At 36.2% G+C, this 17,460-nt stretch overlaps 1 protein-coding gene across 4 annotated transcripts in view; it reads right to left on the reverse strand.

Moving 5' to 3' along the window:
• Window positions 1-17,460, reverse strand: part of LOC130047084 (uncharacterized) — a 117,153-nt gene that overhangs the window by 91,156 nt on the left and 8,537 nt on the right. For all 4 annotated transcript variants that reach the window (XR_008796134.1, XR_008796133.1, XM_056141316.1 and 1 more), the window contains exons 7-10: window positions 16,843-17,015; window positions 16,314-16,438; window positions 9,237-9,335; window positions 4,367-4,511 (exon numbers count right to left, since the gene is read on the reverse strand). Coding sequence is in view for 2 of the 4 variants with exons in the window: in XM_056141316.1 (XP_055997291.1) it covers window positions 4,367-4,511; window positions 9,237-9,335; window positions 16,314-16,438; window positions 16,843-17,015 (542 nt within the window). In the remaining 2 variants the exon portion in view is untranslated. The remainder of the gene's footprint in view (window positions 1-4,366; window positions 4,512-9,236; window positions 9,336-16,313; window positions 16,439-16,842; window positions 17,016-17,460) is intronic.

The raw sequence follows: 17,460 nt of genomic DNA on the forward strand, positions 1-17,460 counted from the left end.
GGATATTCTATCAATGGTCGTTATAACGATCTAGATTACCAATACAACCTATCATTAGGTCAAATGCTGTCTGGCGTGTTTCATACCGATTGTTAGGCCGTTCTTTACACACTGATGTTGACTACGGATAACTCCGTTTACCTGATCAAGACATAGAGCGGGTTTGACCGGTCGACTGGGGATGCTTACTCCTCCTAGACACCTGATCCCACCTCTGGTATATCCAGGGGTCCGTGTTTGCCCAACTCTCTATTTTGTATTGCTTCATGCATAACTTTTATCCTTGGACGAATTTGGCTCCACTTTTTGGCACGCTGTTTTTGGCTATATTTAGCTCTAAAACTTCATAGTTATTTCGGATTTCAAAGATTTCGGTTGAGCATCACTGATCACTGAAGAGACATTATTTGTCGAAATGCGCATCTGGTGCATCAAAATTGGTACCGTATAAGTTTTACATTATAGGCGATATGAGATTGATCACTGCTTGTTATCTTCGCTTTTCATGATACATTTCATGTACTGCAGTGCTCCTCGTCATCCTCAAGCTGTTATTTTTTTTTTCACAGTATGTTGCATGATATATCAATAAATCGCCATTATAGATACAATACCATATTAATTTGGAGACCAAAAAAACAAAAAAACAAAAACAAGAGGCCTATGGGCCACATCGCTCACCTGAGTCACCTTGGCCCATATCTGAAGACTTTCCATATATATTTGCATGTAAGACCTTAGTCCCTATTATGGCCCCAACTACCCCTGGAGGCCACGATTGTTGTAAACTTGATTCTACACTACGTCAGAAAGCTTTCATGTAAATGTCAACTTCTTTGGCCCAATGGTTCTTGAGAAGAAGATTTTTAAAGATTTTCTCTATATTTGTATGTAAATCTTTGACCCCCTCCCCGGGGGGGGGGGGGGGGGGGAGGGGGGAGGGGGGGCATGATTTGAACAAACTTGAATCTGCACTATGTCAGAAAGTTTTCTTGTAAATATCAGCTTTTCTGACTCAGTGGTTCTTGAGAAGAAGCTTTTTCCTATATATTTGTACGTAAAACTTTGATCCTCCTTGTGGCCCCATCCTACCCCCGGGGGGCATGATTTGAGCAAACTTGAATATGCACTATGTCAGAAGGTTTTCATGTAAAAATCAGCTTTTCTGGCTCAGTGGTTCTTGAGAAGAAGATTTTAAAAGATTTTTTTTATATATTTGTACGTAAAACTTTGATCCCCCTTGTGGCCCCATCCTACCCCCGGGGGGCATGATTTGAGCAAATTTGAATCTGCACTATGTCAGAAGGTTTTCATATAAAAATCAGCTTTTCTGGCTCAGTGGTTCTTGAGAAGAAGATTTTAAAAGTTTTTTTTTTATATATTTGTACGTAAAACTTTGATCCCCCCTTGTGGCCCCATCCTACCCCCGGGGGCATGATTTGAGCAAACTTGAATCTGCACTATGTCAGAAAGTTTTCATGTAAAAATCAGCTTTTCTGGCTCAGTGGTTCTTGAGAAGAAGATTTTAAAAGATTTTTCCTATATATTTGTATGTAAAACTTTGATCCCCTATTGTGGCCCCATCCAACTCCCGGGGCCCATGATTTGAACAAACTTGAATTTGATTTATGTCAGGAAGCTTTCACGTAAATCTCAGCTTTTCTGGCTCAGTGGTTCTTGAGAAGAAGATTTTAAAAGATTTTTCTTATATATTTGTATGTAAAACTTTGATCCCCTATTGTGGCCCCATCCAACTCCCGGGGCCCATGATTTGAACAAACTTGAATTTGTTTTATGTCAGGAAGCTTTCACGTAAATCTCAGCTTTTCTGGCTTAGTGGTTCTTGAGAAGAAGATTTTAAAAGATTTTTTTTTTTTATATATTTGTACGTAAAACTTTGATCCCCCCTTGTGGCCCCATCCTACCCCCGGGGCCCATGATTTGAGCAAACTTGAATCTGCACTATGTTAGAAAGTTTTCATGTAAAAATCAGCTTTTCTGGCTCAGTGGTTCTTGAGAAGAAGATTTTAAAAGATTTTTCTTATATATTTGTATGTAAAACTTTGATCCCCTATTGTGGCCCCATCCAACCCCCGGGGCCCATGATTTGAACAAACTTGAATTTGCTTTATGTCAGGAAGCTTTCACGTAAATCTCAGCTTTTCTGGCTCAGTGGTTCTTGAGAAGAAGATTTTAAAAGATTTTTTTTTATATATTTGTACGTAAAACTTTGATCCCCCCTTGTGGCCCCATCCTACCCCCGGGGGCATGATTTGAGCAAACTTGAATCTGCACTATGTCAGAAAGTTTTCATGTAAAATTCAGCTTTTCTGGCTCAGTGGTTCTTGAGAAGAAGATTTTAAAAGATTTTTCCTATATATTTGTATGTAAAACTTTGATCCCCCCTTGTGACCCCATCCTACCCCTGGGGGCCATGATTTGAACAAACTTGAATTTGCATTATGTCAGGAAGCTTTCAGGTAAATTTCAGCTCTTCTGACCCAGTGGTTCTTGAGAAGAAGATTTTTAAATAACCCCACCCTATTTTTGCATTTTTGTGATTATCTCCCTTTGAAAGGGACATGGTCATTCATTTGAACAAACTTTAAAGCCCTTCACCCAAGGATGCTTTTGGCTAAGTTTGGTTGAAATAGACTCCGTGGTTCTGGAGAAGAAGTCGAAAATGTGAAAAGTTTACAGACAGACAGACGGACGCCGGATAAAATGTGATCAGAAAAGCGCACTTGAACCTTCGGTTCAGGTGAGCTAAAAACCTGATTATTAGTACGTGACAGGAATCTTTCACTAAGACTTAAAGACCACCGAAATTAACCATATAGTCATCACATATTAATACATTCATACGTAGCGTTGGGTTTTGGATGTGAGAGTCTTAGGTTAACGCCCGATCAAGAATCGATCAAGCCCCCCCCCCCCCCCCCCCCCCCCCCCCCCCCCACACACACACACACACACACACTTCCCCGACTGCAAAGCCAGTGCCCAAACCAAAATTATATCACAACCGATCCTGCTGGTTAATTTCCAGAACACTGTCAGAAGCTCACTTAACATATAAATCAGACTAATTCTAAGACAATCCACTACAGAGTCTATTCATTGTATTTCAAATCCCAAGGATTGATCCGGAGTTTATGAAGAAAAGGGTTACTGTAGAAATGGGAACATATACGCCCCCACCAGTATACATTTTAAACTTCTGACTAATGAAAAAAAAATATCCCCGGCTTAGATAAATGAGATATAATACCAACAAAAAAGTGTGGGAAGACAGCCTATTGAGACTGGTTCCCTGAAGCCTTCAAGAAATGAAGTGAACGTCCCACATCATACAGATTGCTAAACAGTGATTCCTCGACTTCTGTCTTTTTTATAATTACTCATTTCATTTCAAAAGAACTACAGGCGGATTTTATAGTCTGGTGATGGGTGAATGCCAATGACAAAACGTTTACTTTAAAGATTTGTTAGTCACATACAAATAAATAATTAAAATATATAATCAATAATTCTATGAAATACAAACAATGAATTTTCTTTCTTGTTCTATCGAAAACAGAATGTGAATAGTATCCTTTTTCAGCATATATGAGTATGCTCATGTGTCATTTCAAACTTAGAAACAGAGGCCACGCCCAAACTAGATAATTTCCTGACTGATATCCAACCTCGACACGTCCTATCAGGTGTTCTACCACAGTTATAGCAAACATCAAAGAAATGACAAGGTCATTATTCTACAATATACCTTCAAATGTATTTATCGATTATGAGACAATTGATATACTTCTCACTTGCACTTCGAGTTTTGCTAATGCAACAATAAAGTCGATGACTGATAATTCAATTTTATATAAATATCAAACTGAAAAACATAAACTAATGGCCTGCAATCCGAGAGGAATGCACATGTAAGCATGACGCAGCGATATACAGGCAAGTTTTTCTAGAACTGTATTGAAAGCACTTGATATGATCCATTAACATCAAACTAAATGTTTGAAATATTTTTCAAAACTCTCACCTTTCTCGTCAGCAAAAAACAATATAGACAGTTTCGGAAATTTCGGAAATGTCACAAAGACTTAATTATAGCTATATAGGAAAACAATCGGCTGTATGTTTCTGAGTCGTAGTAGAATAGAAATAATGTTCTTATTTTCATGTATGTTGCAGGATAACCTCCTTGGTTTCGAACTATATTGAAATATAAGCGTTTCAGCTGATCGCCTCGGTTTTTATATTTCAACACAACACTGGTTATCCTGTAACTTTCGCGAAAACGCAGTCATTATTTCTTTTAAAAATATGTCACTGGTAATACAGATTGTTGTAGAGAACTCACCTTAGATCCCACCAGTCTCTGTTGTAGTTAGCCTCCGTCGTGTTCCCACTAAAAACGCTCCACCGCCATTGGTCAATTAAATATCCGAACGGAAGGAAAGCGATTTTTCGGAGGGCCTGGACCATCAAAAAGTTCAGGTCACTCTCTGTAAAAATAGTTCTTATCGCAATGAGTTTCTGACTGCAAATCTCAGAATAATTATATCTACGTCTACGGCGTCACCCTCGGTAATCTTCTTTAACTGTCACACCAGCGTTTCAATGTTACTCTTGTTTGCATGCAATGATTATTATATCTACTTTCATTGTATCCCGTTGGGATCCGGGTTAGAATAGGTCCTCAGTACCCCTTGCTTGTCGTGGAAGGCGACTACATGAGGCGGTCCTTCGGATAGGACCGCAAAAACCGAGATCCCGTGTCACAGCAGGTGTGGCACGCTAAAGACCCCTCCTTGCTCAAAGGCCATAAGCGCCGAGCAGAGGCTAAAATTTTGCAGCCCTTCGCCGGCAGTGGTGACGTCTCCATATGAGTGAAATATTCTCGAGAGGGACGTTAAACAATATTCAATCAATCAATCAATACTTTCATTGTAGATTGGTTGAGTCTGATTGGTTTAGAAATATTTGATAAAGAATAATGGTCGAGAAACATTTGATGAAAAATATTTTCACCCTCTGAACGATAAAACCACGCCCTCCATTGTAACAGCACGTAGCAACGGTCAACATCACTTGATAACGGGTGAAACTACAAATGAAATATTAATTGCGCGGAATTCATGCGCATACGTTTCACCATAAAAATATACGTTTCGTTTATGGTATGCCAACCGTAATTGTTGACAATATTCAGAATAATATAATAACTATTGTATGCAAAGGCGGGTGACATTGAAATCGGAAATAATCATCCTTTGAAAAACCATTTCAAACTAGTTAAGGTCTTCCGTAACAACGGAAGACCTTCTACTGATTGTGCTGGTTAAGATTATTCTTATTATTCTTTCCCCCCCCTTTTTCCTAGACGCTAACTTTGAAGCTTCATATCTCGCTCATTTCTGCATGGATTTTGCTTAAATTTTCAGGGTTTATAAACTTTACAGGCCAATTTTAAAATCATGTACTACATTTAAGAAATTCCCTTCTGTTCACGAGTTATTCCCCTTTGAATGAAACTTTAGGGGCTATGGTTTCCAGACAAAGGCTCCGAGACTGTATAAGCTTGAGCAGAAAATGCATTGAAAATGAAAAGTAGGAGCATTGTAGTTGTGCACATCGTTTTTTGTTTTTTGATTACAACGTTCGAAATGGTGGTTGACAGGGTTAAAAAATTAGGACGCCTAAAGGAGCAAAACAATTACACATATTTTCCTTTGTATCTTTTAAACTAAAAAACAGTTTGTTAAGACGTGTAGAACAAAAGTTGTGCAAAATGTTAAGAGCTTTCTTTTGGTATCCCTTAAATTAGGGATCTGGGGATCTTCAAAGTTTTCGCTTTATAACTCAAAAACAGTAAATATTTCGATATGGCTTTCGCTGGAAAAGTTCTTTAACATCTTATTGATCTCATAAACATAATATTTTGCTCGAGAATTGTGTTATATATGAGTAAAAAGCTTGACCCGCAAACAGGTAACCGTATCATTAGGTAGGTGAAGGGGGGGGGGGGGGTATGCGTATAACTTAAATAAACTTGCTTTAATTGATAAATCTGACTTCATGAAATGCTAATATTCTTTTAAAATAAGGTTTTAACGTGATCTATGGTTCCTTTAAAAATCATCTTTCGACAACTTTCTTTTTTTTATCATTTAGTAGCTTTAATATAAACAATCGTTCCAAAGAAAAAAAGAGGAAAAGGTTATCTCTTCTATGTTTGTTATTAAAACAACGATATATTTAATTGAAGAAACAAACCTTCAAGCATAGAATAACTCAGTCATTAACTACACTCATCTTACATACACCGCGGGGTTTATTTTTGTTTACAATTACGTAACCGCCTCGAGGAACCATCACGTGTGAACCAGGGCATGTACACAAAGTAAACATTGTCGTCCTAAATACAACACAGAATGTTATGTTTTTGATCATATTGGATTTTTCGAATAATTTAGTCTTTCCGGGAATGTATATACTTGTTTATACATCCCTGGTCTTATGTTTGATTTGTTTTAAATTCAAAGCTCTAAAGCATTGAGTCAGGCATCAATTTTAAAATCTGCAATTTAATATACAGTTTGTTTCTCAATCATGTCTAATTGAATGTGTGTTTAATATCGGAGATTCATCGCTGCTGGACTAGCGATCTGTGATTACTGAACACACAAACTTTACTCAAATTCTTCGTTGTGAAAAAGAAAATGGATACATTTTACAAACATAACGAATTATTTCTGAACATGTGTTGAAATCAATAGTTTATAATCATGATTAAACCAAATCTAAACATGCGTATAGAATATTCAGAAACCCATGGCCGACCAGTCTCATTTCAAATGATTTGTTGTTTTATTGTTTAAAAACAATGACTTTGATTAAACATTGATTCAGAACTCCTGGTCCAAATTATGTAACTTCGGCACGTGCCCCTGGCGTGAAATTCATACGCGACTTCTGTGCGCACTGTGTACATAATATACCTACATGTATTTACGCAGATAGATATTAAAGTTTAATAAAATATTCAAGATTTGAGAGCAATTTATTTGTTTTGTATGTATAAATAATTCAAACTCGATGAATTATTCTCTTCAGTCTGAATATTATGCTATCATAATTTTGTTGTATGATAAAATATTGGTAACAGTTATAAACCTTTATTGTATGTCCTGAGCCATAAATATCATAAATTTAAATAGTAATTTTTTCTTCATTATTGAGACTGAAAAGTTAAATGCTGAAAGAATTTAATCCCACATACACGCGCGCCTCAAAAGACTGATTCGTGGAATGAGATCATAAACGCACGTACTTGAGTAGTATAAATTTATTTATCGCAATTCACCTTTGAATTAGAACGCTTTGGCCGATATAGTATTGCGTTGTGTGACGACACAATTGAATCTGTTTGTAATACAATTGCGAAATGCAACAGAAACTCTCATTGGTCCATATGTATAAGTCCGCCCAAATTCCCTTATACGGGAGTAGTCAGCATTTGAAAACATGACGGCCAGATGCTAGATGGAAAAAAAAACTTCAAAGGAAGAAAGAGAAAAAGTTGTATTCTTGTGTTGTTGTCTCATAAATTTAATATTAAAAAAATCATAACATATTTTCCTACTATACTAGTGTCCAAACATACCTTTAAATATTTATTAAAGCCCCATACGACCCAAAAACTCGATCACAGCTTTTGATGATTTCGTTCGTAGACGTAGCCATGTTAGGTAGCCAGTCAATTCGAATCCCGGTTCATTTCCATATTGGCACAATAGCGTCTAGATGTGTACTAATACCCCACAAATATTTTAGCTAAATTGTTTAAACAATATACCACCCCAGTCCTATTAAATGATAATTATTCAAAAAAGCTAAATTCACGGCAGTGCGGATTTCATTAGTCATGAGCGGCCGCGCCGGCCGATCTCCATCTAATGGGCTTATGTAGCATTTTCGTTCATCTAGAGCTTATTTTACCTAATTACAAAAACTGGTACAAAAAGTTTTAATTTCTATTAATTATTCGTGTTGATAATAAATGAAGAGCGAATACATAACTTACAACCGATTTTATGAATAGATACCAATAGCAAGAGTTCGAATTGACCGGCTACCTAACATGGCTACGTCAACAAACGAAATCATTTGAAGCTGCGAGTTTTCGGGTCGTGTGTGGCTTTAATGAATATTTGAAGGTATGTTTGGACACAAGTATATAGTAGGAAAATATTTTAAGATTTTTTTATATTGAGTTTATGAGACAGTAACACAAGAATACACCGATATCAGGCCTCAACCGTCCGCAGCTTTTTGTGACCCGTAAATCGAGGTGAATCTTTTCAGAGAGCTATGTACAGTTCTCCAGCTACACTGAATCCGCTCGAGAAAGTGGGCGGGCTGTAATCGGCCAATGAAAACTCTTGTTGTATTACATCAAACATGTCATTCAAATTGTTCAATCGTCTCATTCAATTGTGTCGTCACACAACGCAATACTATATCGGGTAAAGCGTTCTAATTCAAAGGTGAATTGCGATAACACCTTACGATAAAAATTTATAGTACACCTTTATACCTTCATTTCAATGAAAAATACAAACCCTGTCCTGGCCATATCAAGTAATGAAGAAACATTTAGATTTCATACAACAGATTTTCATGTTAACTGAGGCTGCATTAGGACCTGACCCAAGGACATATGGTCAAGTTCAAGGTTTTTATGTCACACAGCTCCGACGGAAGACCTCTCGTTGCTTTGCAACGAGCTTTGCTCCAGTTATATTACTATTGGTAAACATTAAACGTACCGTATGTTTTGGTGAAGAACCGTACATGTACGCGCATGTATCTCGCGCAGTCAACAATCTTTGTAATACCAAACGTTGTCAGGTAATGTTGACCGTTGCTACGATCTATCACTTTGGGGAGGGGGGGGGGGGGGGGCGTGGTTTTATCAATCAGAAAGTGATACACATAGTGTTTTTATCAAATGTTTCTCAACCAATCAGAGTCAACTCATGTAAATATGAAACTTACAGCATCACTTTGAGCGTTTTCTTTCCTTTTATATCAGTATTCTTCAAACAGTTACCGCGCGACATTAATGCTTAGTTCTATTCCTTTGAGGAATAATTCTCGAATATAGTGTACACCCCCACCCCCAAACCTTCCGTTTAATTAATGAGATTGATGAGCTGAATTTTCACCTGTATCCTTTTGGGCGCTGTCCAGAAGTCCGAGCTCTTTCAGGTGAGTTGGTGTGGACACCGAGAGAGCAATCAGATCACCAATGGCTTCATGGAAACCTAGGACACATAAATGTAAAATATCATTCATCAAACTCTCTGTAACTCTTCTAGGACATAAATGTAAAATATCATTCATCAAACTCTGTGTACCTCTTCTAGAGCACACAGATGTAAAATATCATTCATCAGTCTCTCTGTAACCCTTCTAGGGCACACAAATGTAAAATATTATTCATCAATCTCTGTGTAACTCTTCTAGTACACACAAATGTAAAATATCATTCATCAAACTCTCTGTAACTCTTCATCGACATTTGGAAAAATATATATATAACGTAAACGCATGATCACTTTAAGTCATTAATCACTTTGACTGTATTCCTTTTTCGCTTAAAAAACTTTCATCTTAAGGAGGTGTGCTACACCAGAGACATTTGATGTAGATGAAAAGTGGAGGATATGTACAAAAATATTCTGAAGTTGAAAATTTTCAAATTTACTTTATTTTGTCAAAAAATACAGTTTTAGTAGAAGGTAATCTGAAAAAAATTTAAAACCCCTGCTGGACTAGAACATGCGACCTACAGATCAGCAGTCGTTATTCTAACCTACTGAGCTACTCGGCTAGGTATTTAAATGGAAAGGGAAAAGTCAAATATTGCTGATATCAATTTTTTCATCCATGTTTTTAAAGGAAGTCAGCCATTATGACGATGTAGAGTACTACCTTAAATTCATACTGGAGATTTTCAGTTGTTTCATGCCATTTTATCAAATACACATGTACTGCTTTGAAACATTACCGAGTAGTCTAGCCGTGTGTCATGTATTTCTACAAAAGAACTGTTCCTATTGGTTTTAATGATGCTACATTTATATTACCGAGTAGTCTAGCAGTGTGTCATGTATTTCTACAAAAGAACTGTTCATCTTGGTTTTAATGATGCTACATTTATATTACCGAGTAGTCTAGCAGTGTGTCATGTATTTCTACAAAAGAACTGTTCATCTTGGTTTTAATGATGCTACATTTATATTACCGAGTAGTCTAGCAGTGTGTCATGTATTTCTACAAAAGAACTGTTCATCTTGGTTTTAATGATGCTACATTTATATTTGAGGTCGATGAACACTCAGCGTTTTAGACAGTAAACAAGTCGTTACTTTTATCACAGTTGTCTGAATTTTAGTCAATAAATAGATATGAATAGAAGGGGGGGGACTAGAGGAAAAAACTATCAATATACTGTACATTTGTATATGAATACATTGACAGAGTGGGGTTTTGTTGTTGTTGGGTTTTTTAAATTTTTTTTTTAGAAATGTATTTGAAATGCAGATACCTGTGCTTTTATACACTACGAGGAGAGAAGCACTGCGTGAGTCGTCGCATCGACATGTAGATACGAGTAACCGCAAAAGGGGATTCAGTTTGGTACTACATCTCTAACAATTGCATATACATGTATTCCTGAGAGAGAGAGAGAGAGAGAGAGAGAGAGAGAGAGAGAGAGAGCACTCAAATTCTGAATAAGTCAGACCAGTTAAATTTCCTCTGCATGTCGCCCTGTCAGTTTCATGATTATGTTAAATCACTAAGACAAAAGACACCAATACTTTCTAATTAATTAATCAATGTTCCAACTTTCAAAATGATAGAACTTTTTCTAGGTACACTAAGACACGAATCGAGGGGTGCATTGAAAGGACATAATCAAGCAAGAATGTCACAATGACTGAAAACGAAAGTTTAAAATGGCTACTTTCAATTTACATTTCTTGCTTAAAAACAAAACCGGAATGTCCTCCAGTGGTATTCAAATAAAATGTTACTGTTATATTTATGTGTACTCTGTTTGACGATTATTGTATTTCTTTTCTGTTGTTCTTGAGAACTGGATGTGATCTGATTAGGTTAGGTGCCTCGATTGGATTCATAAACCTGTGCTATATTGGATTCATACATCTGTGCTATTGGGACTCCCGTTGAGAAGATTTTGAAAGGATTTTCCCATATCTTTCTGCATAAATATACTTTTAAACATCCTTTCATGACTCCACCTATCACTCGTGGATCATGGTTTCAAGCACAGACATTTATATCGCTTGGTTTACTATCTTTAAAAAGTTTTTAATGAAAGGTGAAGATAATGAACAGTAATTAATCTCATAACTCGTACAAGCAATACAAAATAGACAGTTGGGCAAACGCGGACCCTGCACACACCAAAGGTGGGATCAGGTGCCTAGGAGGAGTAAGCATCCCCTGTCGACCCGCCGTGAGTCTTATATCTTGATCAGGTAAACGGAGTTATCCGTAGTCAAAATCGGTGTGTCAAGAACGGCCTAACAATCGGTATGAAACACGCCAGACAGCATTTGACCCAATGATAGGTTGTATTGACGAACTAGATCGTTATAACGACCATAGAGTTTGCGAAATGCTGACATCAATCGAGACTGTTGAAACCATCAACTTGTTTGTCAGTAGCTTGCTTCGATTTAAAAACGGACCATAGGCAGAACAAGCGCTTGCATATCGAATCAGTTGAGAGATATAAACACCATATGCAGGTGATATTGGGATTTTGCTACATTGTACATAGATATGGGAAGTTGACGATGGAGAAGCTGAAATCATTCCGTTTGTCATACAGTTGAGTTGTCAGTTTGCCGTTAATCTCTACTTTCAATAAAATATCTGAGTATGAAGCAGAAGTGGACGACTCTGTGGTGTCTTTTATTTCGAGCTCACGGGGATAAATCGAATCGACACACGAATGAAAGTTATTATTGTTAATAGACAAAGCGTCGTCGATATATCTAAATGTCGAATTGAAGGCCACAGCAAGAGATTTTATCTTCTCACGTAGAAGTTTTTGAATAAATTCTGATTCATATGATTATAGAAACAGGTCAGCCAACAAAGGAGCACAATTCGTGCCCGTGAGAATTCCAACAGACTGTTGGAAGACCTGATCACCAAAGACCACAAAGATATTGTCAGTGAGGAACTCTAGCATATTTTTATTTCAACTTCAGAGTACTTGTGCATGGAATCAGAGTGGTGTTTCATAAAAGTAAGTTTTTAGATGACTGATCACCAGATATGAATATTTCCTTTCTGCATTTGTGTTGAAGAAGCAATGTCTATGATGTCAAAAAGTCTAGTCTTTAATTTATCGTGAGGAATGGTCGTGTATAGTGTTTAAAAGTCATAGTTTTGATGTTATTGATTTGGGAAAAGTTTTGCGATTTCAACTTTACTAAAAGTTCTTCAGAATTTTTTAGAATCCACATTTGATTAACACCACTTCTGGCATATGTAGTCGCACAGTAAGTTTGACGTTTCTCCTTCACAGCTGTTAATATTTTCGTGAGGAGCAACGATAGGGGCTTGGTAGAGCACTTACTGGATCCAGAAATGTATCTTTGTAAGGGGTTTTATGTAGTTTAGGAATCCAGTATATGTACGGTAACTCATATTCATTCGACCCATTGACTGGGATATTTAATGTGAAGCATGGTTTTGAAGAATTTCATCTATTGAAAAGGCAGTTGGAGTATAAGTACGAGAACCAAAAGTGGAATTAATGCCAAGTTCGTTTAAAATACAGTTTTAATAATGTGCTTTACAAACAAAGACAACGTTGTTACTAGCTTTGTCAGCTGGAACCAAAACATATTCCTCATGTAACCTATCTAATTCTTTTATCACTTCTGGTTTACTAAACACAGAAGGATAGATGGTACGTACTTTTGTTTTAATATGTCTAATGCGTGATTTTAATATTCCTCTTATGCTTTAACCCATTCTGACAATGTATCAAGTTCTTTTTCATATTTAGTCCATCGTCTGGCATAATCTTCGACATAATTCATAATAGAGATGAAGTTCTATCGCCAATTAAAAGACCGAGGTTCTCTGTATTTAGGACCTTTTAGAATAAGTGATTTGATGTCCTCATTTTCAACTATATCATTCTCACCAGTAATGACATGTCCAGCTTGACTATAGTTGAAAGAAGATGAAGAACAAAAACACGTTGGTGGATTACGTATAAGATGATCTATATCTAGACACTGCAAAGTTTCTTTATAATTAAAACGTTTGAATGCATTGGAGAAGTATAGATGTGGTAAATACAGGGTGTAGACTTGAACTTGAAATAAGTTGGAATACACGACTGAACCCTTTTATGACGAAGGATGTTGCTTATGTTGACGGCATCTATTCCTTTGTTTGTAAATTTGAACTTAAGGAACTGGCAGCATGATTTGGAAGGGATATCATCCATGAACCGTGCTGGTTTAAAGAGTCTGTGGTAGGCAACATCCATAATCATAGAGTCCAGTCTGTATTCAGGTGTTGAAAAATCTAAGTATAGACTAGCTGTAGCTTCTTCAAATAATGTATGTAAAATTCTCAATGGAACAGAGTAAAGTTTTGTACGAATATGATGTGGACCTAATTGTCTTTTGACGTAAGACAAAAGTGAATCAAACGTGACATCATTTATACTTGGTCTTTTATGTGAATGATGTCCATGGCTGCGTTTGTAAATACGAACCCAAGCGATATGATCACCTGTGTTTTCAAATAAGTAGAATCTACAGTACAAAAGGGTGGCATATCAAAGCATTGTGGACAATTTTTGTGGTTTATGATAAAAATCTTTAATAAATACCCTATGTAATTCTATGTAAAACTTTAAACCCCTACTGTGGCTCCTCCCTGGTCTTTGGGGGTCATGACGTCATTTTTTTTGTTTACTATTACGGTTCAGTGGTTCCTGAGAAGGTTTTCCAAACCCCCTGGTCTATATAAATTATCTCTTCAGTATCTCGCCAATTGACCAAATTTAAATGACATTTTCCTCAACAATACTTTAGGGCAAGTGTGTTTTATATTAACCAAGTGAAAGAAGTCAAAAATATGAAAGATTAAAGATAGACCTATGACGAAATAGCTCCGATCAGAAATGTTCAGTTGAATTTTCGGCTCGGGTGAGCAAAAACAGCAAATGTCCAGCAGTACTAAAACAATTTCTAAAGAGGTTCTAAAGAGGATATGTTTTCTTGCAGAGGTATTCGCAGACAAAATATGCATATATTTCTTCATTTCGCATTGCTTTCTATTTATCAGTTCAGACCAAACAAGTTTTACATTTGATGTAACAGCAGTCGTTCAGTGCTATTTAGTGACTAAAATATTTGAAATAAAGGTTTATTCATACTAAGCAATTTACCAATACAACGTCTATTTTTAAAAGCAGATAATTTTTTTTTGGCCCACTGGTGGTACATGTATTTTGCATTGCTAATTGTATTGATTCATAATATGGTCGAAGTGGTGAAAGTTAAGCGATATGAAAGTTTGTCGCTTTCCTTATAAATCATGTATTAAATTCACCTAAAATTCATGTATTTCTGTAATTTGAATATCGTTATTTCTAATTTCAGTAAACGTGTATGCAAGTTTTTTTTTACCCAATTCAATTCATTTATTCACTCAAACCATTTACAATGGTACATACTATGATTTCATAATCATATAAACAATATTGCCAAGGATACAGGTATATAAATAATACATGTACATATACATGCATGTTCATAAGCACAATTTTAATAGAGGTGGGGGCATAATGCATACACAGAGATTCGGGAATTTGATCAATATACATGTTAGGGAAGGACAGCAGACTAACGCGTGCATTTTAGAAATATTAGAGAGACCCTTTGTCAACATTGTTTGATTACCGTAGATTTAAAGAATTGCATGTTTATCATGTACCGCATGCGCTCTGGAAAGTTGCCAAAAATGTCCGTTCCTTCATTTATTTAATATGTAGTGTTATAAATATAAGTACAAGTGGTAATTTTCTATTTGAAGTGACATATGGACTATAAGGAGTCTCACGTAAGTTGAAGATAAATTACACGTGATAATTGTTGAACATTAGGATCATGTGTTTATTAGGTTTACATTGGGTGTCCTACTGTCCTTATCGGACACAATTAGTGACATTTTTAGGTTTCCTTGTTTTTTATTCTCTATATCACCGTCATTGAGGAAATCTAGAGTGTCTGTTACGTATTCACTGACACAGATTGGCTTCAACGGACAGCGTCCTTGTCCCGAGGGTGGAACTTGAACGAGTTCAAGTTTTAAAATGGATTTTTGAAAAATATACTGTAAAATATGTAATTCTTCAACAAAACACCCATTTAATTGTTATTTACTGCAAAACTTGGTATCAAATTAAAGACGATTATACACGCACACAGTTATTCACCAAAGAATTTTGAAAAATGATAAAACAGACGAGAAATATCTGCCACAGAGATTAACGTTAACCCCTATATCAGAAAAAACAAATTTCTGACATACATGTATGAGGTAAATTAGAATACACCTTCCAAAGAAAACACTCGGTGAAAAGATTCGTATTAACACGATCTTTCAAATCATTTTAAAAAAAAAAAAGTAAAAGTCATCATACAAATTATGAAAATATTTCAATTTCTACGTCCCATGAATAAATAATGACATTTACGAACAGTGATCAATCTCGCATATCCTATAAAGAATACAAAAGGGGGGGGGGGTAGGGCACACATGGACCCCTGGAAACACCGGCGGTGGGATCAGATACGCAGGAATAGTAATCACACACTGTTGATCTATCACACCTCAAATGAGCCCTATATATTGACCATGTAATCGGATTAATCTGTAGTAAAAACCAGTATATGCAAACAACAGCATAACAATTGTTATGAAATGCATTTTTACTAGTACGTCAGACAACATTATTTGTGTTTGTACATGTAAATTAGGCCATAGAATTTGCGAAATGTTGACTTTAAACCCGACTGTTGAAAACCTTATAACATCATTTCATTTGTCACTAATCTTCCTCGATTTTAAAATTGATCATACGCAGAACACGTTCTCGTTTATCGAATCAGTTGATAGAAGTAAACATCATATGCATGTGATAATACATAAATATGGGAAGCTATATCTACCTGGGTTGGCGCCATCACGGAATGCAATGGGCTGATCTTTGTAGAGCATGTCATACATAATGTGACCCATCTCATGATGTACAACGATCAATTCCGGCATTGTAATGGCGGTACACATTTTAATCCTTAAATGGAATTATATTTCAGAAGTAATGAAACATTGTAGGATACAATATACATCTTTCTGTACATTCGTGAAATCAGGAATCTAAATTGATAATAAAAATATGAAGGGAAGCACTAATTGTGAGAAATTAAAAGAAATACACACACGTAATCTGAAATTAATATCTGACAGACTTTATTCAATATGTTATAATTTGCAAGAATGTTACCGGTATGTTAAATTCTTTGGACAGCATTGAATCTTTCTCGATTGGTCAATATACCTTGACGATTGGTCAATATACCTTCTTGATGATTGGACAATATGCCTTGACAATTGGTCAATATACCTTGACAATTGGTCAATGTACCTTGACAATTGGTCAATGTACCTTGACCTTTCAAAAGATGAAGGTACTGGTACCTGAAGTCTTTGCTGTTACCCATGTCCCAGGCGGAGGCATGACAGACAACGCTTCGTCCGTCTGTTGGTTTAGACAACATGGAGTTTTCCCAGAAACTGGCCGGCAAGGGCGATAATCCTAAACTTGTAAAGAAATTCTCTGCCGTTCGAAATATTGTTGTAGCGTTGTAGTTCTATATATTAAAAAAAAGCATACTGTGATTTTAATTTCTCATATATCATATACCATTACAGCGAATTCATCTGTATAAAATGTATATACAGTATTTGACCCCATGTGTATTCTATCCAACAGATAAGTTTGCGATAAATTGGTAAGTCCAGAGAGGATATTGATGATTCTGTACAAAATGATTAAACGCCAGGAACCAAAACAATATCCAGTGTTCATCTATTGTATAATTTTCTAAAATTATTACAATCAATAAATTCTTAACATCGTCAATAATTAATATCGAAGTAATAAACTGTAATAACTTGACTCAAATTAACTTTTCAACGTCTGCGTGGCGGCTTATTTAAAGGTATACTCGTGCTCTGAGGGAAATAACCTTCAAACGGAACAAGCCTCTTTAGAACTCGTAATTACTCTTTACGCACAAATTGTTCAAATCCCGT

Source organism: Ostrea edulis, chromosome 6 (genome assembly GCF_947568905.1).
Source record: "Ostrea edulis chromosome 6, xbOstEdul1.1, whole genome shotgun sequence".
Classification (NCBI taxonomy): Eukaryota; Metazoa; Mollusca; class Bivalvia; order Ostreida; family Ostreidae; genus Ostrea; species Ostrea edulis.